The 25,162-nt window shown below is 36.7% G+C and overlaps 3 protein-coding genes and 1 long non-coding RNA gene across 5 annotated transcripts; 2 read left to right on the forward strand and 2 right to left on the reverse strand.

Moving 5' to 3' along the window:
- The first annotated feature begins 123 nt into the window (after positions 1–123).
- Positions 124–1,134, forward strand: LOC126918919 (protein JTB). The gene is made up of 3 exons (XM_050727503.1): positions 124–376; positions 479–712; positions 811–1,134. Exons 1-3 carry the CDS (start codon positions 321–323, stop codon positions 971–973), a joined length of 453 nt encoding a protein of 150 aa, XP_050583460.1. The 5' UTR covers positions 124–320; the 3' UTR covers positions 974–1,134.
- Positions 1,040–5,174, forward strand: LOC126918893 (glutathione S-transferase C-terminal domain-containing protein homolog). The gene has a single exon (XM_050727436.1). The coding sequence runs from the start codon at positions 1,040–1,042 to the stop codon at positions 2,750–2,752; it is 1,713 nt and encodes a 570-aa protein (XP_050583393.1). The 3' UTR covers positions 2,753–5,174.
- LOC126918910 (ubiquitin-conjugating enzyme E2 R2) lies at positions 3,478–24,906 on the reverse strand. 2 transcript variants are annotated; one of them, XM_050727470.1, is made up of 5 exons: positions 24,365–24,901; positions 17,048–17,134; positions 5,879–5,976; positions 5,591–5,725; positions 3,478–5,306 (listed from the first exon to the last, which is right to left on the reverse strand). In XM_050727470.1, exons 1-5 carry the CDS (start codon positions 24,536–24,538, stop codon positions 5,081–5,083), a joined length of 720 nt encoding a protein of 239 aa, XP_050583427.1. In that variant the 5' UTR covers positions 24,539–24,901; the 3' UTR covers positions 3,478–5,080. The 2 variants fall into 2 exon arrangements, with proteins under 2 accessions (XP_050583427.1, XP_050583428.1); XM_050727471.1 differs by lacking the exon at positions 17,048–17,134 and having other exon boundaries at positions 24,365–24,906.
- LOC126918928 (uncharacterized) lies at positions 18,158–24,358 on the reverse strand. The gene is made up of 3 exons (XR_007711469.1): positions 22,804–24,358; positions 22,056–22,209; positions 18,158–18,932 (listed from the first exon to the last, which is right to left on the reverse strand). It is a non-coding gene; the product is annotated as an uncharacterized LOC126918928 (long non-coding RNA).
- Positions 24,907–25,162: the final 256 nt, after the last annotated feature.

Below are 25,162 nucleotides of genomic sequence, written 5' to 3' on the forward strand. Positions count from 1 at the left end.
AGTGATAGATACAAAAGTTGTTAGTGATAATATACCGACATCTTGCTGTTTTACCGATATAATTACTAACGAGTCGCCTGTGATGATTCTTATATTCGCCGTAGGAAATTGCAGAGGGCGTAAGACACAATCTGTTTTTTTGACAGGCCGGTATTTCATACTTTGATACACGAAGTTCTTTTTAATGTGATATCATCCTATCTTTAGCCAATGGTTTTGGCTTTATTTACGAAAGTTTCTCTAAAAATTTTATTTACTTCTCACATGAGTCACGTAAGCTGACCGAGAAAGCCGAAATTCATGATACAGTGTATCTCGAAATGATCGAGTTATGCACAAAAAAGAGAATGTTAATTGGTATAACACTATTAGGAGGGTTAGTTTTGTTCTATAGTTCTTTGTCTATTGCTGTGAATATTAACATGCCGTTAGTATGGTTATTATAAACGTATTAATAACATTATATTTTTTATTCTAGATTAACAATACTGGTATTAATTGTTGAAAGCCATTGGACAGAAAATCCCAACAAACTTTATTTAGAAAATTTTGAAAATAATACAAGATGTATTTCTGGAGATGAATATGAAGTAACATCAGAATGTCATCCATGTTCTGCTTTTGAAATAGCAAGTAAAAGCATTGACGTATGTGTTTACGCCAGATACAAAGAAGTTCTGAAATGTAAAAGCGGAGAGACTATAACAAGAAGGTAATTAATTTTCTGTACTCTTGCTAGTTTTTTTATACATAGTTTTATGAAGAATTGCACAAATATTGTAGTAAATATAATACATATATGTAATTCAGTTGTGACAGGGTAGCTTGGTTAGAGGAAAGGGCATTTTGGAAGTTTGAGACAGTTATGTTTCTTTTGGCATTAACTTCCTGTATCAGTGTTTATTGGAGAGAAAATGTCCTGAGGCAAAGAATAATAAGAAAAGTAGCCAGGCAATTGAGGGCTAGTGCATAGTATAATAAATAACATCTTTTATTTCTTTTATTTGTGCTTTTATGATATATCAGGAAGTTTAAAAAAATGAACGAAGTTTATTTGGAAGTATATTCTTTGACAGAATTATGTCTAGTTCCAATAGAAACAATAATAACATTATTTACTGTAAAATATTGCAATTCTAAAATTAATATCAAGCTTGTACCAAGTGAACAAAAACCTCTTGAACGAGTATATACTATAAATATTTCCACTTTTGTTTACGAAGTTATGGATATGAATAAAATTCCATATCCGGCACTGTCATGTGAATTGCCAATTATCGTTATAAATAAAACTAGTTGCATCGCAGGGCTTTGCGCGATTCTGCGCGAAATAATCAAAGAAACCACGGCAGAATGTCCAACACATTACTGTCGAAAGCTATTAGGGTTCAAAGAATCCTGTTTAACTGCTTGTTCAGAATCAAGCGTTTGGACGAAATTTTGCGAGGTAGATTTGGTACTGACTGTAAAATTTCTACACTTGGGTGATGTAAAGCAAAGCAAGTTACCTTCCAACATGGCCAGATTTGAATATCACATGTCGCAGCCAGCTAGGCTGCACAATCTGTATAAATATACCAGGTCGAAAAAATATTTTGACGAGAACGTAATTTCACAAGATGGAACGCCAGAACATACATATGCTGAAGGTTCGTACGTGACTCTAGCGGATATAATTATATTTGTTTGCACTCATATTTTATTGAGTGTATTTTCGAGCGAAACTACAATGCAGCTTCTTCCGTTAACCGTAAAATGGTATAAAAGAATGATCGAAGATCAAATTATACTCGACTGCCTCGAGTGTTTGCCAGTATTGAAGAGTCAAGATATGACTAAATCCAATTACACGTTTCCTGATGTACCAAATCAAAGTCTGTATAAAAGTGATCCGAAAAGATATAAACCGAAAAGTCGCGTTTATACGAGACAAGAAGATGTAGAGTACTCGTTGCAATTGTTCAAAACCTTAAACATACAAACCAAACTCGATTTGGAACCATTTGGTGCAGAATTGAATCTTGATTGGTCTTCGGTACCGTATGACGCTACCCCAGAAGGTGGTGCCTTACCACTTGCGCGCTTAAAAAGGAAACACGAACAATTACAAAATATGTGTAAGCCGGTGATGAAATTGGCAAAAACGGGAGATGTAATAGTGGACTTTTGTTCTGGTAGCGGTCATTTGGGTATCTTAGTCGCGTATTTTCTGCCATATTGTACCGTTATATTATTAGAGAATAAAGAAAAATCGTTGAACAGAGCCAAGGAAAGAGTGAACAAGTTAAAATTAACGAATATAAAGTTTTATCAATGTAATTTAGACTATTTTAAAGGACACTTCGATATTGGCATGTCGTTGCATGCGTGTGGAGTTGCAACCGATTTAGTCATACAACAATGCATCAAAGAAAAAGCTATTTTTGTGTGTTGTCCGTGTTGTTATGGATCATTACATAATTGTCATCATTTAACATACCCAAGGAGTAACATTTTTAAGGATGAAATAGATCAGGAAAGTTATATAATTCTTAGTCATGCTGCAGACCAAACACATGATGAGAAAAATGTTAAAACAAATCAGGGATACGAGTGCATGGCCATTATCGATACTGATAGAAAGTTATTGGCCGAACAATTTGGCTATAGAGTGTATCTTTCGAAATTCATACCGAACACGTGTACACCTAAAAACCATATATTAGTAGGTATTCCTAAAAAAGAAATTGTAAACGTCGAATGTGTAAGTTAATTAAGTTACATATTCATGAATTCTGCATTTTATAATGAGATGGGAAATGATGATCAATTTAAAAATTATTCTTGTTGGTCGAACGATTTTTAAATAAAAGCATATTTACTTACCTAAAAGATAAAGTGTTTTTTTTGTCGGTATATTAATCATATCGGTCGATATAAGTACGAAATGAAGAATGTGTGTGAATCTGTGAATAAAAGTGTGAATTAGTTAAGTTACATGTTCATGATTTCTACATTTTATAATGAGATGAGTAATGATGATCAATTTAAAAATTATTCTTGTTGGATGAACGATTTTTAAATAAAAGCATATTTACTTACCTAAAAAATAAAGTGTTTTTTTCTCAGTATGTTAATTATAACGATCGATACAAGTACGAAATGAAAAATTATAATAATATTTAGCTTAAACTATTAACAAAGTGCGTTAATATTGTTGCGCTAGTTTTATTAAATTGTACGAAGAGATTTTATTGGTATGTACAAAAAAAGGAGGAAAGAATTATATAGTATATAAATTATTAGTGTTATGTCAGTGTCCTTACACAGTTGCTTCATCTATTATTTAGTAGTTAGGGACAACATGAGAGAGACAGAAATGAAAAAGGTTTTACCTTTATGTAAATATGTTATAGGTATGTCAAGGAACTAGGGAATATTTACTTTTTGTTTGCTATATCACTACAAGCGCTGAGTATATGTTTCCTTTAGACAATATTGAAATTTAAATATTCTTTTGCTTTTATTTTACCGTTTAACATTTTTCAACACTTAATTTTGGTCTTTTAATAAAATGGCTAATGGAGAACGAAGATAGAAGTACCATTTACACATTTCATGTCTTTAAGATTGGGTTTCATGTACTATTTACAATTTCAGTCGTACGAGCACAGATACACTACCACAGAGTAGGTTAGCTGTATCTGGTATTCCTTTCACTTAAGTAGTAAGCTTATGTTTAATTAACTTCACCTACAAAGCTTCGTCCCCGTGTGAAAGATAATACTTAACATCAAGAGATCTTAATAATTGTTATAAGCTAAACTAACTTTGTGGATGTAGCGCAATGCACGTAGAAGTTCATAGACGTACTTCAGTACTTTTCTCAAAGGAATTTAATTATATTAATGAAAAATCATCGAAACTTAAGATATATGGTTCATAGAAAAAATTAGGTTCTATGTTTAGAAATCATGAATAAACAAGCTGTCCAGAGACCTGCCCTAAAACGTTACACTATTTCGCAAAAGACAATTCTCGTAGCTCCATTATAAACAAGAAATATAAATGTCTAACGTAATATTTAAACTTATATAAATCTGTGTGTATAAAAGGAGAAAAATGATTTGAATTAGTTGGTTGAATCGAAAAAAGGAACAGTTAAGAAACTTTTCTCCAACAGTATACATGTTTTAAATAAAATTTACGACTACGAAGAATGTTTAACAGGTCTTTTTTGGCAGTTTTCTTCTTTTCTCACACATCCGAATTTCTTACCAACTTTTGGCTTTATAGCATAAATAATCATACGGAACAGAGGAATTTCACTTTATTCAATGTAAATTTTTATCGAAGATTTAAAATGCAGGATCAATTGATATACCCACTGATAATTTCAAATACAACACATGGATAAAGAAGATTTGAGCCAGCCCAATCATTGTACTTCTCATTTATGATTAATTTTATCGAACGCTGATCACCATAAGGTAAATCAATTGGTCCTTTTTACTTTTTACCTAGTTAAAAGATCGACGTGCCAACCACAACACAACAAGCACAGTGCTTCTAACAAAGTACTTATTTTCATACCGTATATTGCTTAAGTTAAAGAGCTTATAAACACGGCATTCTCAACAATTTAGCATACATAGAATTATTTCCTTTTTCAAGAGTTTCCAAATGTGTATATTCTAATAAAATCTTGTTACATCTTGTGTTCACGGCGTTATAACAGGTTTATAAACATTTTTATTAGTTGAATCGAAACTAAAGCACATTGTAAAACTATTTAATCTTTTGATCACGATTAACAAAAATAATATAATGATAAATAATAAATCAACAAATTTTATGCCGATCTCGTCTAAGATATTGTGACGAATAATAATGTGATATTATCGACATCGTCCTAAAATACGAGTCTACTTAAATACCTAACGACGAGTTAAGTTCTTTTTTAAACGCGTACTTGAATTTAAGGTGGCACGTTTGAAAAGAGAGAGCATCCGGTTTAGAAGCCCGTTAATTTATTAATCTATACAGAACTGATAATAATTAGCGTTTTCGAGTTTTTTTTTTAATAGTTTGAGAAAATGGATCACGACTCTCCGTTGCCACTGTCGTCACCGTCTTCGTAGTCACTGGCGCTCATTTGCTCATCATCATCGTCGTCGTCCAGCTCGTACTCATCATCATAGAAATCCGTCATGTCTAGCTGTTGTTCAGCTGGCCTCGCATGAGTCTTGATGCAGTAATCTTCCAACGTTACTGGTACGACGATCCCCTCTTTCTCAGCTTCCATCTTTGCTGCTTGTGCTTGTTTTCTGTAATCAACCAACCACTTCTTGGATATACGTGCGTTGCTTTGCCTGACCTTCGTATCTTTTCTCCAAAGAGAATAATAACACGAGCGTTTTCCTCATTCTCTAACTTGCAGCATTTTAAATTTACGAGGCTTTACGTCGCGATAATTTCATATTACACTTTCACGTATGTGTTTGATCAGTATTCTATGTGATAAGGTAGCGCGAAGAGATAAAAGGGAAGTATTACGTGCAGGATAAATGGAAAAATCTGTAGGATGCGGAATAAATCAATATTATTGTACCTTATGATATTTTCATACTCTTTGTCTTTACCCTTGGAGTCACGCCAGCGCCTATACATCACCGAGGCATCCACGTTGGCAGGGCTATATGTATTGGGCTCGTTCAGAAGCGAAATCACGGACAGCAGGATCGTCCTATTTCAAAACGAGAGTTCATTTGTCGTTTCTCCGCGTTACTTCTTTACATTTACAGTAATCAACAGCAAGATGCAAGGTATGTGTTTCAACATATGCCAAGAGTATTTAACATTCAGCTTTGGATCGGCTATTCCTACTTGTGATGCTCACCTGACATTCTGTGTCGGATTCCACCTCTCGCATGGCAGTTCTCCACTTTGTGGATCATCTACTGGTGGATGCAAGATTGATATGCATAGATCTCCATTCTGCAGAATATGAACAAAATCTAATTACCTAGATGCTCCTTTCATATTCAGATAGAAAAGTACTAATAACGGAGAACGTTCTTCAAGCAATAAAGATATTCCATTACTTTCAATGGTTAACGCATACACATCCAGATCTGGGAAACAAATTTTCAAGGACATAGATCGACTTTGGCAAGAGAATTATTTGATTGTAGAAGGGGAAAGGAGGCGAGTTCCGCGTTAATCGTCCCTGAAGGCGCATTGCCCATAGGGGAAACAAGCCTCGTCCGGGTCGAAGGATAAAACCTCGTAGCGTCTTTCGCGAACCTGAAAATCCTTGCTCAGTCTCCTTTACGCGCCATATTCGGAGCTCCAACCACGAACATATACGCGTTTCCTCTTTGAAACGCGCGCAAACATGCGACGCCTCTGATTGCAGAAACTTCTTGCTGTTCCTTTTTCCCTTGATCGTGTAAGAAAACCAGACGACCAGAACGAATTCATAAACCGAGGTTCTCGTAATATATCAGTTAAACACAGGAAGGAAATGGTCTCCATTGGATGAAACCGTTTCCCATGGAATCGGTTAATTGATGAAAAGATTTGATGGTGCCAAATGATTAGTGTCGAGATCAACTTCAATATGTATTTTTAAATCGGAATTCAGCAAAATACATGAAGTTCACTTTATAGGGTTCCAACAATATTTGTGAATAAAGATTGTTGATATTTATGCAAAGTCATATTTTTACGAACGAACGTAAAAATATGGTATCTGAGCAGATACGAAGAAGGCGAAAAAACATGATAAGCGATTTAAAAAATAAGTAACTAATTACATGTTCACGAAAACTGCTCTCTTATTTGGTTGTAAGGATCAAAATATATATTTTTGCATCTTGTTGAATATTTCAATAAATCACACTTTATTAATTGTTCGTGAGATCTTAAGAATTTCTCAGCTATCTTCAAGAAATTGATATTTATGGATTTAACAAGAAACTTAAAAAAAAAAAAAAAGGACTTATCACGTTATCACGCGCTTTTTATACTTGTTTTACCTATTTCAATATTATAACAAATCAGGTGCTTTGGATATTTTATATATGTTTTTGTATATCATTTTGCAGAGATGAAAAGGTTCGTCATACTAGCTAATAAAACTAGAAAATGCTTTATAATATAAAACATAATATAAAACACACGATATATTTGCAATATATTTCTACAAGCGTTCGAATATTTTCGTAAGCAACTATATTATCGTAGATTTCCAAAGTGCGATATACTTGATTCGTTTCGAGAAACTTGTCGTCGCAGGAACGATTTGATTTCAAAGAATCGTGATTGTACGCGTCTTTCGTCAAACTCACCGTTCGCCAACTACGCTTCCGCGGAATATTGGATGCAAATTTTCTGACGCAAAGAGATGTTTGCTCTCGAAAGTTGAGCAACAACGACTCCACGCTCTACGCTCGTCGCTCTTTCGATCGAGGTGGTTCACCGATTCAAGCAGAAGCGGATATGATTGTATGCAAATCTGATTTACGTGTTATACATATATACAGGATGAATTTATCTGCTAATGAAAAGCGTAATGGCCACGGAAACGTGACAGTTAATTAGATTTAATCGATAGGTTACGTACAGTCGTAACAATAGGTGAAATAACGTGGCCATTGAGAGGAAGTCGTGTGCAGTTTCTCGTCTGTCAGCCGTTGCCAGCCGACCACTTCCGCATCCAGTCAGTCGAAACGTCTACTAATCTACTTGGTAATCTCGATTAGCATTTACACGGGCGACTTCAAGCGTCCTATGCTTTGTGCAACTCTCGTCCCGGTTCACTGAAGCGTTTAAACCTGATCGATCGGCATAAGAAATGGCTACATATATCGGAGTCAACAGCGTGGCATTCTCGCGCTCTTGCCAATTAAGTGCCTGCGCGAGATTCGAGTACGTGTAAGTTCGCGCGTATTTTCTACGCTTTTCGTACAATTCGTCCGTAGATTCCTAACTTGTGAGTAACTTGTGACTCTTAAAGAGTTCGCGAAGTGTTTCCTAGAAAGTTGCAGAAAGTTTCAGTTGAGGATTTTTAGTATCTACTTATTTTTCTTTACGAGTGATTATGGCTTAATCGATAAAGTAAATTTTTATAAAATATCGATTACTATTTAAACTTGTCGAGGTCACCTAGTTAATTCCTTGGTATATGCTTTTTGCTCTAGTTTGTTGAAATATTTATGGTTAACGATTGCAAAAATCGCGCAATGCGTGGACTTGGACGTGGGCATTTCTTTAAAGTAGAAATACGTTTTCATTTCAAATAAATTCATTTCGACGTAATATAAATATTTGTATATACTTGATCGTTGCTTGAAATTACAAATTTTTTGGCTTTCGATTATGCATAGTACTTGGAACGTTAAAACTATCTATTTTTTATGTATACATATATATGTGTGTTATATTTAAACGATTATAATTAAAGTGTTACGATAATAATAAAGTAGATATATATACGTAATCACATTTTGGTCTCAGGAAGACGATTAGTTTCGTCAGAAGAATCAGATACGTTTCTGGTAATTGTAGAAACAATGATTTAATCTGTTTCCTTTGAATTTTCTTGAGAACTACTTAAACCATTCAAATATTCTACGAAACTCGCATTAATCGAAACTAATTCTCACTTTATATCAGTAGAACTATATTTAGAATTAAAAGTAAACGTCATTGCAGATACAAAATATCTTCGTCAAGTTGAAATCGTAATTTTTACTACCAGTATGATTCAGACGATTCGATGATTTTAGATGATCAGTAAAACGAGTAGTAAAAAAAAATCTGTCGGTTTAATAAATTACTAGCGATTATTAGTTCTGGTAGTAGTTACTAACGTTAAAGTCAAACATAAACCGTGTCAAAGAAAAACCGTGAAGGTTTTCAAGATTATGTAATATCAGTAACATTTAAATAAAGGAAAAATACAATATATGGAGGAACATGCTTGAACATTTTTATAATGTCCTTTTTTATAAAGGATCACGGTTTAATAAATGTTGGAAAACACTTTTTTAACACGGTGAATGTTTATGAAATAAATCGAACGATTCCACAAAACAGTAAAACTTTCGAGGTATCGGATCGATCACGGATTAACCATCTCCTCCAGGTTCTTAGAAAGAGAACCGCCTTCTCGCGATTAAACTTTCACTGTCGTCTGTTTTCCGCATCGTGGCGTCATTGTTTACTGTGTAAAACCGCGCCACAGAGAACACGATCGTTTACGTTACAATAGACAGCGATTCTTTTACGCGCAAAGATAAGAAGATAGGTAACAGAAAGAGTGTAAAAATAGATTGCAGAGGAAAATTTACATGCTATCGAGTTGCGGATTTTACGAGCGCGAAAAGATGGAAGTAGGTCGTTCGACTTTCACGGAAATCGGAGCTTGCAAAATCTTCCGATTCGCGTTGAAGTTGCACGCTGTCAGCTCAAGATCCACCGTCACGCAGATAAGGGCTTGAATATTTCTTTTTTTTTTCCTTTCCCTACTTTCCATCGAGCACGACTATTCGAACGGGAACGAGGTAGAAGGATGCAAGAAGATATATTCGTGTGGTAAGCACGCTCTTTGTGGACAAAAGCATGGCATGCCGCAGTGCCGTTGGCGAATGGCCAGCACAGAGGAAGAGAGAAAGAGAGAGAGAGAGAGAGAGAGAGAGAGAGAATACGCCTTTCTGGTTCTCGGTCTTCTCTGATTCCCGAAAATTCGCGGCCACTACTGCATCTAGAAAATGTCTTTCGATATCATTTACGCAGCTAGTAAGATGATCCGAACTGATTTGTTAATCGTTTAGTGCACATGCCTGTGGTATTTCAATTTCGTCAATTATTAAGAGTCATTGGTCTTTATTTAGAAAGAATATTTTCCCTTAATCTAATTCAATTTAAAGATAAAAGATTTGTCAATTAACAAAATGGTTCTCTAAGATTTTAAATTTACAAACATTGGTTTTATCGTTGCATATTGGCTTTTAAAAATCAATTTAACATTAATATCCACGTAATATCGTGATCATACGTAGCTATGATAACTGCCGGACTGCAGATGTTCATGCACTTGTGGGAATATAAAATTTCCGACGTGAAATGAAGATCAAACGACGCAAACGAGTGAAACAAATCGCTATTTATGATTCATTTCCCTATTTCTTTTTTTATTTGCGTAAAAAGTCACAGTCTCGTAATTACAACGAATAAAATCACTGTAGCCTGATTTATCTACGTCCGCCTAATTAAAATGTAGTTTGCGTCAAGTATGAGCAAACGTTCAGATATCTTCGAACGATGGCGAGCTGCAACTTTGATCAACATTTTGCAGAAATACAAATCCAGACGTCGGAAGAAATATGTCAACTAGAAGGAACGATCTTTTTTGCAAACTGATCTTTTTTGATCGTGTTCGCGGAATAAATTTTTCTTAGAGTGCGTCACGGATGGAAGTCCGTGGCTGGCAAGAACCTGGAGAAATCCAGTTGAAAGGAAAATAGAGCAGCGATACGTCAGGACGGATGCGCTTCATTTTCAACGGCGTGCAACAGGTCGCGAGATTTCTTGTCGGATTATAGTTCGAACACACGACAAACTTTTATCTCTGAACCGGCCCCTGTTCGTACGTTGTACTGGTTTGACGCTTATACGCTTCTACGAAGCGAAAATAAAGTCTCGTTTTTGATGCGCGTTGCCCGAAAATACCTGATTTAATTATACAGCGCGAATTTAGATATAATAAACGCGGACGCCTCTTTTTCGTCGACTCTTGTTAGTATGCGATCCAAGTACCAGAGAGCCATTTGTATCGAGCTGTTTCGATGAATGTCTATTGCCATTTATTTTTTACTAATTAGTCGCGTGCAGTTAATACGTTAGCTACTGTACGTGTTATATATTAATTAATTAGACACGTTGTGCAATTCGATCAAACGGTTAATTTTTTTATTTTATTCTGAAAGCTGTGATAGAGAAACGTTTCTCTAACGATTAATTCTTCGCTTCTTGTCATAACAAAGGCGAAATGCAGTGTTAAATTCAATCTGAAACGAGGAATATATGCGCGTTACCCAAGTTTTCTGTTTAACTGTATTGAATAGTTAACAATTCATTAAATTTATATAAGCTTTTAGAACGTGGCTGGAGACACGTATATTTTAAGGCATTAAGGCTTCGACATTGAGTAAACACACTTAACACATTCACTACTATTAAAGATATAGCTCTTTACTTCTTTTTATCGAAAATCTCATCAGATTAATTAACATTCGTCCAACTTCATAATTTGTTATTTCAGGGTCTAGTAGCTACTTTAAATGATTAAAGCAACGTAATATATATAGAATAAGTTAAACATACTTGAAGTCACATGTGTTCGATCGATTAATATTTATCTACTTTTAATTATCGTTTTTTTATTTATATTAAGCAATATTAATTATTCATAAATATTTATTAATTGAGTATGCTTGACTAAGGTTAAAGGCCAACATTATACTAAAGAATTTCCTTTTAATGTATATTCTATGCATTTACAATAATTTGCAAGTATCCAAATATCTGTGTATAACAATATAGAATAATACATATGTCGGGCAGTACGTGAGATAAGATAATGTGACTTTGATAGGGAAAAAATACTTGGAATATTGCGACGTTTTTAAGAGTGACCACGTCGCCGTTGTCGTCGAGCATTTCGTGCGAGCAAAATACCGAAAGAGTAAATTTTTAAAATTAGCGATGTTGGCAGGAGAAGAAGAAAGAGGCAGAGAAGCGAAGAGTATCTCATCGAACGAGGTGAGAACCTTGCTGAGCACTGGTCAGCCTCGAAAATAGACCCCACGATCGGAACTATCACGAGAACTATGCGGAGGCCCATAGTTCTTCTACATTCTCGCAAATCGCGTGAAATTAGGTTTACCTTTATTTTGGTTCAAATCGATCACGGAAATCGAAAATACAACTCGATCATTGCCAATGTTACCGCTCTATTTTAATAGCGGTATAATCTAAGAAATTACGCGCGATATCTGCGATATACGATGTTCAATTTAATCTAAAATGCGACGAACAGTGGAATTATTTTTGACGAGGTGACTGAACCACTTTCGCGCTTCCGATGACGGTGAATCACAGCGAGACATGTAGATGCGGAGGAGAAACTCTGTTGACCGATCCAAACAGGAAACCTCACAGACGATCAACGCTTCTAAATATCTTGACAGAACACGTAGGCGTTCGTGCCATTTAACTCGACTGGTCCGCGTTTTCGAGATATTTCTCCGTTCCATTTCTCTACTTACGTACTCGAATAAATATTAATCGAGAAGAAAGAAGATAAGAAATATATAAGAAATGTGAAGATAAGATACACTTATGTTCACAAACATGTATGAGTAAAGTACAAAAGCTTGTGTATACCGATTAAGCTTCCAGAAGAATTATCTCGAATTAAACGACCCTCGTAAGTTCTCCGCGTGACGACTGACTATTTTTTAAACGAACAATTACAATGATACAAGCACAAGAGCAAACTTCTTTAACAAGTAGCTGATTTTCGTGGTGTTTGGACGAAGCTGCGCGAGATTCTTGTTCCGTTAACTGTTGCGAACTGTTTGCAACATTCGCGATATTTTATCTCAACTGATTCGTATCCAGTAAGTTACTTTTCGAAGATATTCGCATATATTAAATAACATTAAATGTATTTGTATATTTCTGTAACTAATATCTTCGTCGACATATTTCTGACAAATTAAATTAGAATTAAATAAAAATTACAAAAAAGTATATTATTGTATAGCGACGAAATAATTCCGGGCAAAAATTCACAGAAACTCGCATAGTACGGATCATTTTTCTTTTGACATATATTTTAGAGAGTGAGTCTCTAAGCAGCATACGCTTTGAATCTTGCGCCGGTCTCTTTTGATTCTTGAGACATGAGATTTTGTAAACCATACTTATTTCGAAACTCGTAACGAAACTAAACGTTAAACCCGGTTTATTGACAGTAACGGAATATTAAGCAAATTTAAATGTAAAATAAATGTTTACATTTCTTTGTAGTTACTTGTAACTGTTTATTAGCCAGTATGCTTTTAGAATAAAATCTCGTTTTAGATGTCGAAATCGAGCTTGGCTTAGATTAGGTTAAAATCTTTTTCGGGAAGGGGCGCGGCACCCTTTGCCTCGAGCACGTTTACTTCATAGCGAAAATCTCGAAAATATATGTCAAGGTTGAAATAGTAGAGACTAAATTTTCTTTTCTAAGAAGATTATTTTTATAATATTTCAAAATCGCCTGTCTCAAGAACCAAAAAAGACTGCCGTGAAATTCAAAGCGTGTGTTACTTAGAAACGTATCTTCTATGATATATGTCAAAACATAAGTCAGGCATTGCGTATTTTAAAAACTCGTGTGCCATTAGTTGAAAATTGAGGCGTTAAGGGGTTAAATAGTAGATCGAAGTCCTAAGCGCGACCTTATCCCAGAGCGTTTCCACCTTACGGCCTTAGAGTCGCTCGTAAACGGCAGCACCTATACACGCGTAATTTCTGTCGATATACCAACCGCCGACACAGTCGAGTAAACCTGCGACACACGTATACACGCATCTCTCTTCTCATCTACAAAGGCGGAGAGCCAGATAGACGGAGAAGTAGCTGGCGTAAGCGCGGACAGGGAGCAACATGAGAGCGAGCGTGAATCTCTTCTCTCTCATTCTCTCTCGTGCTCTGTATGCTGGTGCACGTACAGCCGGTCAGACGTTTTACGGTTCGTCGAATCTTAAGGCGACGACCTCTCCGCGCCGAGGGCAAACGAGCCTACGGATTTTGTAATGATTCCACCTCAACGCCGTTCTTCGAACGGCGTATCTGACTTCCACTGCTCGAGGAAGAAGTGGGTGTACCAGGGTCAAGCCGTGCTTGTGAAGAGATGCGCCGCATCAGTCGTCATGTCACGGAATATTGAAGCGCTTCGGTTGATAACGAGGTGCATTCGATACAAAGTGGCACAGAAATAAACGAAGTGCACGCTGTCGCACGAAAGCCGGGTGTCTGCTTATTTTTAACAACATGTACGTAGCATATACATTATACATCATAGCTGCATATGATCGTGACGCGATTAGTATTGGTTTTTAAAAACTAAGGTGCAAACTAACGAAACTGGTACTTGTAATCGTCGAAGCTTACAGAACTATTTTGTTACTTGGCAAAATTTGACGGGTCTTCTAAACATATAGAGACTTTAGGTGTCGGTACAAGCAGTCAGATTATATTTAAATGGTAAACACATGTAATAGTATATGTATACAATAAATAGAAAAATATGCTATTGTTGCGTTTTTAATAGGTACTTCAGATTTATATGTATATCTATATGTTGCACGAGAAGAACGAAGGATGATGACGCGAATAGATTCATTGAAGGCCTTCGATAACTAGACTATGTATGGAAAAGATCCACGTAGCACTGATCTCTTTTGTTACCTTCGTTACCTTTTTATCTACCGGTGAAAAATTCAAAAAGAAAGCAATAGATCCGTATTCTCTTTGTTTTTCGAGAGAAATGGTATTATTTAGATTCCAGCGAAGAAGTCGTAACTTGTCATTCGACAAACAGTTTCGAGAGAACAATAGCATATCGCCGGTCGTAGCCGAGGAAAAATTCAAGCGAGACGACTATTATTGTCTGGCAGTGTCTCGTGTTTAGAGCGAACTCGTAAGATCCCCCGCGGAGCAAGAAATCTCTCTTGCACGTGACTCACGCGAACAAAGAGGTTTCGTGGAAAGTCATTCGGTCGTCATTGAACGTGCCATGGTTACGTAGGATTCACTAAGTTCCGCTGGTCTGCCCTCCCTTTTACTTAAAATCTCTTATCTGGCAGTTTTCAGTTTTCGCAGTGGCTCACGAAATCGAACATTTGTAGAAACTTTTCACGACTATATATTATACGAAACATTTTGAAATTTCGTTTACATGTTGAGCCGACCTCACGAGTGTTCAGTGTGATCGAATGCCTTTTTCTTAACGCGTGAAACGCTTGACGTCAACGCTCGCCTCCAGGAGCGGCCACGATGAACCGTGAAACCACCATGGAGTATGGAGTCATCCGTATTCAACGTGTTAAGTAACCAAGTCCTGTAGCGAAGTCTGAATTGATTATACCGATAAAATTTCAAACGGATCCGAAAATGTATACACCCTCTGGTCTCTTCTATGAAACGTGATAATTAACCTAGATTTCAATTATCAAAGGAACGATTAATCGATTATAAGGTTGCATCTATGCAAGATTGAGACGTGATGCGTATAAAAAATTTATTGAAATTATTCGCAAGAGTTACCGAGAAGTAATAAATTCTAGTAATTATATGTTAGTCCTTATACTTGTATCGCTTGTATACTTATGTATGACAATTATATAAACTAATCAAATGTTACAATTAAATATTTTTAATTGATCGAAAAAGAAGCAAAGATGATAAAAAATCATAAAATTTCGGTTTCCTCGAGCGTTTCAAAATGGTAGATACGAGATTCTAACTAAGGACGGCAGTACTCAAATCGTGTGTGACATCCATAATGTAATCGTGCGATGTAACGAGGGTACTCTTCCCCCTTTTTACATCGGCGACGAGCGGTCTATCTCGTCGGAGAAACAAAGGCGAGACACGTTGAGTGTCGGTGAAAAAAGAAAAAGAAGAAAAAGAAGAAAAAAGACAGACGAGACGTGCAGATGCTTCGATTGACTGATAATCGTCGAGCACTGGTTACAGAGTTCACCGAGGTGACAGACAATCCTCGTGTTCACTCGGGCCACTCCATTATATACTCATTAAACAAATTACTTATATCCTTCTTCGTTGTCACGTTTTTGCGGAGGATTAATCTTGCGAAGGAAAAGGAAAAAAGAATAGCAAAAAAAAAAAAAGAATATAAGAATGGAAGAAAGCAAGAGCCGTTCGAGTTGATGGTATGTGGAAGTGCATTGGCCTCTGCGCTAGAGCATGGAAATACGTAACGTATGAAAAGTGTTCATTGCATGGAAAATAGCGTATGCGAAAGCGCAACTGTCGGCGATATTATTCGCACGATGTAACGGGACGAAACTTTCATCGTAAAAAAAATTGGCCGAATAACGATAGAGCTTCTTATTCCACGTCACCGTTTCTCACTTATCTTAGATAGCTATCTATCAAAGGCCCACAGTTATCGTAAGTAAAATCAGTCAGCTTTCATCTGTACGTTCGGTCGTTTCTAAAAATAAAATTCAAATGTACTAATCTTCATATTGTGCACGTATATGGCATCGTGATGATCTGACTTGGTGCAACTATCGACCATTGTATAATTAATGCATGTTACTGGACGCGTGAGATTTACGTGCGTTTATTCCCGTTAGCCGCGGCGTGTTCGCCTAGTCCCATCCCTTCCAACAAGTGACTGGATACGGATGTCCAACGAGCTTTGGACGGTCGTTGACTCTTTGCTAGTCGCTGAAGGGTCACACGAAGAACCCGTCACAGATGCGCTCCAAGTTGATAAGGTATCTTCGATCGATGGCAATTTTCAGCTCTCGGTAGTACGAAACGTAGTTTTTCAGGAAGAGTTGCAATTATAAAAGCGAGATTCGATATCGACGATCGCGAATTGAAGGAGAAAAAAATGTTCTATTACAAGACGAGCGATCTTGCCTGTGACGATAGTAGAGTCGGCTGTCGAAATTACGACCGCTCGATATTCGAAGACTGAAAATATCGAGTACTTGCAGGCGCTGGATTTTTCAGCGATACGACTCTACACTTCTGATTGCAAATTTCGCGAATCCTTCGAGCAACGACGCGAAAGCTACAACATGCAGGCTAAGGGACAAAGAGGAAATCGGAGAAAACGAAAGGGGATGGTTGACTGCGGGAGAAAGATTCAACCGAGAGAAGGGAGAGAACGAGGGAAAAAACAGCCGAGCCATACGGAAGGGGATGAAAAGAAGCACGCGAAGGATCGATAATTCCTCTATTTACTCACCTCGTATACGTTCGGGTGCCAAACTTTCGTCATAAACCGAATGCTGGGTGGACTGTACGGATAATCGGGCGGGAACTTCATGTGTGCCTGGAACAGAAAGAAAACAGGAGCGCAGGACGCGCGTTAAGACGATGCTACGTTACAACGGATCGATAATCGTTTATGTAAATTATCACAAAGGCCCTTGTTCAGGGTTCCGAAAATTATTTACAAGTCATTTGCGAATTGCTCGACGCGTCCAGAAAAAATTGAACGAACGATAGGCGATACGCTGATGTGGTTCAAGCTCGAGGGAAACGTAATCGCGCGAGGGATGAATTTACCCGGAAAACACCCAAGAACCGAGGGCTCTATAAAATTCGATTTGTTCTACGTGTGGCGACACTCGACAAGCCAAATACCACCACTCGACACTAACTAGTGTCGGACGACGGCAACGCAGTGGTTAACGTCTTAGGTTGCGAACGTTCGGAACCCGGGTTCGAATCCCGGCGACCGGAGTCCTATTTTACTCCCACGCACCAAAAACGGAGGAAAATCAGCAGTACCCCGGGCAGCGACATCTATAGCCTCCAGTGACAATTACAGCGGACCAGGCCCAACAACTATAACTCACTCACGGCCACCTCAACATACGTATCGAAGGGATACTCTTGTCGACTTGTAACTATTCGCTGAAATGTCACGGAAGCGAATCTATTAGCATCTGTTTGTTTTAATGGCAAATAGCGAATTGTGATCATTTCCTGGAAAGACAAAAACCCGTGGGACAAAGGCGATATCGTTGATAATGGACGCGTAATGAATACGTAGCTTTGTTTCGATAATAACCGATGGAATAACGACAAGGTATCAGCAAATCGATGATCATCCGTGTATCGCAGTGAAACATGGCTGAGAGAAGGGACGCGTTCTTCCCTTTTACGGCGCGTTCCACGCACTTGCATTGGTATAGAATGAATCCATTTCGCACACAGGGTGTACATAAGGGTCGTCCCCGACTTTGTTGGAGGACTTTCGTCGATGGTTTGCCGACGGGACGCTATATTGATCGCAACCTGGTCATGGCCCAAATATCCACCTCGTCCTCCGGGATAGCGCGTCCTAGAATTAAGTTACTTTCCATCGAGCGTTTGTTTACATTTCCGCGGTAGAATAATTTCTATCATGCTGGATCGTGTATTTAACTAATTACCCAGAGGTTCGAATTTCAAGTCAGGATCGCGATATTTCGTATTCAAAATCGCGCTTATATCAGGGTAATGATAATTTTAACAACTCTTTGACGATTTTCAACGACGTAGGATCGTTTGTGTTTTTAATTTTGGAGTTTTCAAGCCGAGAGTTTCTTCCTACACTCCAATTCATATAATGATACGTACTTGTGCACAGTACCGCATTATAAGGAGACTTAACGAATCAATTCACAGACGATAGCGCGAGATTCCGAGAACCTTCTATATGTCGTATATGATCTTGGATAAGGCTACATAAATCTGCAACACTTTAATCTCTATTTTCAATATGTAATCATGATAGTCGGATTCTATTACAGTGGTAATGAAATTTCAAAATGTTCCGCAAACGCATAATTAGAAAAGAATTCTACATGCTTCCAAATACTTTTATAAGCCACTGTACACATAATGACATTGCAAGTGAAGAGAAGGACAAAGATAAGGCACAATTACAAGTTAGTAATTGAATTGGAAATAGTTGCTATAGTATTCTAAGCAGCGTTGATTTTGTTGCACTTTCCAACGTGACATGGGAACATTGATCGTGCTTATCAGTCAGTAATCTCACATGACATCGACGAAAGGTATTCGCGGAATCGAGGACGAGATCGATTATTCATGAAATTACACGACCATTCTTATGTTTCCTGAAACAATGCAAAAATAACAGTAAAAAAATCGAGATTTATATCGTTTCGATCGAGAACAAAAAATACGTGATACGATTGGAAAAACAAGTAAAGAAGAAACGATAACTCCGTTCGATTATATCAGACGGAACAAACAAGCATGTGTGTTGAGTTCTTCAATAATGTAGCGCTCTTGACACGTGACAGGGACACATTACTTTATTGTTAAATGATATTATTGTGAATGATAAAAAAAAAACATATGTGCGCAATATCAATAGCTATTATAATGCATATACATATTTGAATAGTAGAGTTACTGCGAATCATTTAAATAGAGAATTTACTATAAATTTCTATATATTTATGGCAAATTTAAAGATACGAAATTACAATGCATATAATACATAATAACATAGCAAATACTTAAGGACCAATACTCGTTATGATATTAGATTCTACTGTAATACTAGAATTTATTTTATTAATTTTCTTTTTATTATTTTCATCCCATCAAAAATTTGCATCATGTCGCGATATTATTTTTTTACAGTATTAAAACCGCAATTAATTATATTTAAAAATAAAAGTTATAATTACAGTACTCGGAAAAATACACGAAAAAATTTTATTTTATCTGAAAAACAAAGGAACCTCCGAACTTTCCAGCAGGACAATAACTGAATTTAAATGATTATTATAATCCACAAACTAGAACCCAACGATTATAATCAAATGATGATTCACGTCAGTGTTTGGAACGATAAAGGTTAAATAAGAAGGGTTTAGAAAATAAGAATTCGATTGCGTAAAAGATATCTGGGAATAGAGCAAGTTGAAAGATGGCCCATTTTCCGTTGTCGGGATATTTCAAAGGGTCGTTTACTCGTCGCTTTTCCGCCCGTCGAGTCGACTGTATCGCGTGACCTATAAATTTCCTCGACCTATTTCTACGATAAGCACTTGACGGTCACCCCTTAGATGGCACTGCACGACATGGCTACCATCACTCCTTGAAAACTTCGCGCCGATTCAGAAGGATCAAGAAGTGACCCAAATCAGGAAGACAGGCATCGTGTTCCCTTGAAGAGGTACTTCGATCAACCAGGTCACTTAACATTGTTTATCGAAGGAATTTTTTTTGCTCGAACTATATTATAATTTATAATATTCCAATAAACGAAGGACGCAGATAAGATGAAAAATATAATAAATCATACTCTTAAATGGAAGGATATTTTAAAAATTCCACATATTGTCAACCAAAATTATCTTTCCATATAATTTTCAGATTAAATATCAGCCTGTTTTCTATTTCCCTCCTGAACTCCTAATTATGCAGATTAATATTAATTAAACTGAGCTAAACTAATATTACTCGTTCCTTATTTAAAAAATTCAATTATTCTATATGAAGACTAGTATGAAACATTTTTCATTCTTTACAGAGCAGCAGTTTCAAAATTCAATATGTTGTTAATTAATTTTATGCTAGCAATTGGAAGATAAACAATCATATTGTTCCTAGCACATTGTGTTCCGTCTTTTCTCAATACGAGAAACTTTAGTTGTCATCGCGCCAAATATGCAATAACTTTTTCAGCTGACGATAATATTCGAATAGAAGAAAGAAAGGATTGTGGATCCGTAGTATTACCGAACACATATCACACGTACCGCAGGTGAGAAGAGGAAATGCGTGGCAACAGGAGATCTGACGTTACATCGTGTCGAAATCCTTGCTTGGTTTCGTCGTCAAACGGAAGAAAGAACAAACGGTCTGTATGTGTATTACTACGTAACTTCATGATTTAATTCGTTACAATTCTCTTGCGATATAACTACGGATACACTCATACAAATTACGTAATGTTCAATATTTTGTTTAAAAACGTTAAAATATATTGAACAGAAATCAAATGGGCAAGGGCCTCGATCGTTCTCCGCTTTCCAATCGGGAATTAGTCAAATACGTCTACTTCACAAGCTTCCAAACTTTCAACAAACTTCAACTTTCTCAAAAATGAAACCTCCAACGCAGTTTTGTTATTCTTGTTTCTCGTCTTATTTTGTACTGTAGAATCTCCTAAGCTTCGCTTATGCCACGCATTTACGAGCTGTAACTCGAGACCGGGAAAATTAAGCGAACGATATGAAAGAATTGACGCGTCGAGTGATTCTGACAGTGTTTAAGGTTGCTGGCGGGAGTTGCATATCGATTTGACTAACAACAGTTTCACGTTGCCCGTCTCTCACTGTTCTGAGGTGAAAGAATTAAATGGGCCAAAATCAGTGGGAGTGGGGCCGCCAATAGTAGAAAATAAAACTGGCAACACAAACGTATACACCGAGAAGACCCATTTATCGGGGTTCGCGGTGACCTGTTTGCGAGATACGACGGTTTTCCTCGGGGAGAAAAATCTGGCTTGTTCATCTCAGTCGGAATGGGACTGGGTGAAAGTCGCTCAGGTGATTCAAGGGATGCCGGCCAAAGATAGACACAAGACAATGCTCGATGGCGTTTTATGTAACGTGGCAACACGCGTTACGGCTCGACTTCACTGGGTCGATCCGTAAATCCTTGAAAAAGAAGTGACGGTTTAACGTAAATCGTGAATTATTATTTCCGTTCGGTAAATGGAATTGTCCGTGGCGATTGGCGACTGCGCGTAATTGTTCGAACTCAGCTACGATCAGAATTTAATTCGACGAACGAATCTGCGCTCCGCTATGTATTTACGCACATTCCGTGTCGATTAACTCGAGAGCGCAAGAAGAGCTCGATTCGATCGGAGAAGCTCGAGGAGAGCTGCATTTCTACGTGAAATACCTCGAGCTACATCGAAGCAATAATTGCGAACGTGTTAAAATATCGAGTTGTGTCGTAATTTTTTAACTAGTCGACAAGATTTTTGTAACAGGAACTTTCCTGATTTATATATATATTACATATTATTAGGTTGTAACGTCATCCTCCTTAAATTCATCCTCCTTTTGTTATATATTACATATATTGTAATACGTATTTTGTATATAAATAACTAATAGTCTATTAAGTATTATAATGATAAATGCAACTATTATACAATTTTAATAATTCAAATAATGCAGTCAAGTGAAACAATTCAACGATTTACTTACAACTAGATCTTTTTCCCATGTCGATCAGACTGCATTAACAATTTCACACACATGGCACACATTCTTGCCACGTGCAGCCAAATTTCTACGTAGCACTACGTATCTCAGTCTAGTATATGTATATTTTCTCAGTTAATCCGCGCTTGTTCAATACCTTAAAATAAACGTTCATTCATTTCACTAATACTTCAAATAAATCTTTTATACGATTTCTTTATGACACATTCACTCGAATTACAATATTATATATTGTGGATCGCGGAAACATTTGGGCACTAATAGAAATCTTTAAGGAATATATTACGCATGATTACCTTGGTAAAGTATAAAACAAATCTGAAAATGTATATGGATGTTACAAGATATTTACTGCGAATATATATTTAATTAAAAATTAGTATGTAAATTAGAAAACATAGACTGCAATATTTAAGATTTATTAATACATATTTAATGAAATGACCTTTACCACTAAGGATACGTTTGAGGCCACAAATTATATTAACTTTTTACTAAGTATATGTTTGTAATAAACTTCTCATAATTTATATATACGTTGCCGTTCAAAATTCTTAGAACATCATTTATTTTTAACAATGTTTTAATATTTGATAAAGATTATAAATTTCTAAATAACGTTATTCATAGATCAGCATCATATACTTTCTTTAGCGTATAAAATACTAAGTCGAATATCTTTTAGCTGTTCATTAATTTTCCTTCAGTATCAGAACAAATATAAACTCACCAAGATTTTTGAGCCAAGATATACATTTTAAGATTGATCCTAAATTTCCCCAATATAATCACACTAGTCGTGTCTCATTACACTGCTAATGGAATTACAAAAGCGTTCGTATACATATTTATATTTTGCAAATTATATATTCATAAAAATTATCTATATGTGTCTGAATACCTTCATCAGACACTGTTCGTATATTGGATAAACCGCGATAACCAGGCAGCAACAAAGAACGTGTTACCGTGATAATAACGTATAACGATACTGTTTACGACAGAGGCGCGTTACGATTATAAAGCGCGGGTTAGAATCTTGTGGAACAGGATTTGCGGCACCCACGTAGATGCTGATCACGTGTACGGTATGATACGATTCGCAAATAACGGTGTGTTGTCAGGTCTGTGCTCGTTGCGACCAGTTACATTGTGGGAAGATAGGTAACACTCGCGTTACGTGAATAAGCGTTCGTAAATTCATAACGAAGCAGAGAGTGGTTTAGAAAGCGGACGCGAACTGTACAAAAAACCGTACAACCGTGCGGCAACGGTAGAATTCGTTTTCTGCTCGCTAGAGACTAGATTGAAAGCGCAGAATGATAGTGCAACTATTTGCAGCAGCAGATTTAAAAAAAGAGAGAAAGAACAAACCAGAAATTGGAGATTGTATTATTTGTATACAGTATATTAATGCATACTATACCATATAATACAGTTTTCTAAATTGAATCTAAATAATATTGCATACGCGTACCGCATAATACATATATCGAGAACGGTAGTTGGAAAACATTTGTTTAATAAGAACAATGATACTGTGTCTCGAGGTGTATTATCAATCACGGGTTACATTACACGTGGAAAAATCCAATAGGAAAAACACTATAGGAAGAGAAAATGAGCGTGGAACGCAATCGATCCGACCGTATTGAGTAATCTTTAATTTTCAGAATTACTCAATGCTGCTTGAAAGTCGCCTTCTGACTTGTACATGAAAACATTCATCGAATTGTAACGCGGATAGGAAAGACAAGCAAAACAGCGATAACCACTGCAACGCATATTATTATTGGGGAAATCAACGATCGGTCGCGGCAAAACTACTCACTCACGTTGTTACTTTTCTGGTCAAGGTAATCGTAATGTTTCATCGTGTCATCATCGAACAACCTTCACGTAGGAACGCTGATAGATGTTCATGTCTTTCAAATATATACATTGTTAAAATTAACGGAAATCGACTTATCATAAAAACAGTATTTTTAAACATACGAAGTCCAAACAAAAAGGAAATAAAAAAGTGTTACAAAATTAACAAAGCAAAATTTATATTACATATAGAAAATTTATAACCATATTTGGCGATTGGAACAATCAAAGTAATGCTTTCTGATGAAAAGATAAATATGCTTAAAACTCTATTGAAAGAGAAAGCAGAAACATAACCAACAAAATGAAAAGTATGCCCGACTGTAGTGTTTACATGTAAAAATGATAAAAAGAATGGAATTTTTATCTTGGCCGAATTTCCAAAGCGAACAAAAGCTACGAATAATTCTAATAATTACCTTGAAGTATCCTCCTTGGTAAAGCGTATCCGGAGGCCCGAAGATAGCTACTTCCCACTCAAACATGTTGTCCTCGTTAACGAGTTTCACGCGGAATCCCTCGACAGGTTCCTCTTGAAGACTTTTATATTCGAGGGCAAGTGCCCTTAAAGCGCTGCTCGTTGTTTGTGCCATATTTTTCTTCTGGAAGTAAAGTCTGCAGTCTATTCCAGGAAGCGGAACGTCCTAAACCTCCTGAAGTGGTAGCACAGAACACTACAGTCGGACGGACGCCTTTGCGAACACTGCTCCTCGACAGAATCAATTTCCAGCGGGTTTACCAGATAGTGTGCAGCCGTTACTACGATTTCCTTTGTTGTTCCTCGACGCGTCGTGGTTTTTCACTCGCGGCAGGACGTTTTCTATGATTATAGTACGATTTTGCACATCAAATAAACAAAGAAATATGATCAGACCAACAAACTGCGAAGTGCCCCTCCAATCAACAATATACTATTCCCGATGCACGCACCTCTAACAAAACAGCTGACGTACCTTCTGCGTCAGCGTTGCTTTTGGCGCAGGCGCACGATGATATTCCCTATTTTTCTCCCGTGTGTCGTCGACGAGTTTCAAATAAAAATATATCCAAAATACAATCGTTGTATTTGAACTGATAGAAAAGATTTCTTTTGCGTTATTCTAATTGGCGATTAAAAACTTGGAGCAATTTAATAGACAATTTAATAAATTTCTAGACTTCCTGTTTCCTGATTGGAAAGTACGTCTCCAATCACGTGACGCGTAAAGGAGCGATAT

The sequence above is a fragment of the Bombus affinis genome, chromosome 7 (assembly GCF_024516045.1).
Source record: "Bombus affinis isolate iyBomAffi1 chromosome 7, iyBomAffi1.2, whole genome shotgun sequence".
Lineage (NCBI taxonomy): Eukaryota > Metazoa > Arthropoda > Insecta > Hymenoptera > Apidae > Bombus > Bombus affinis.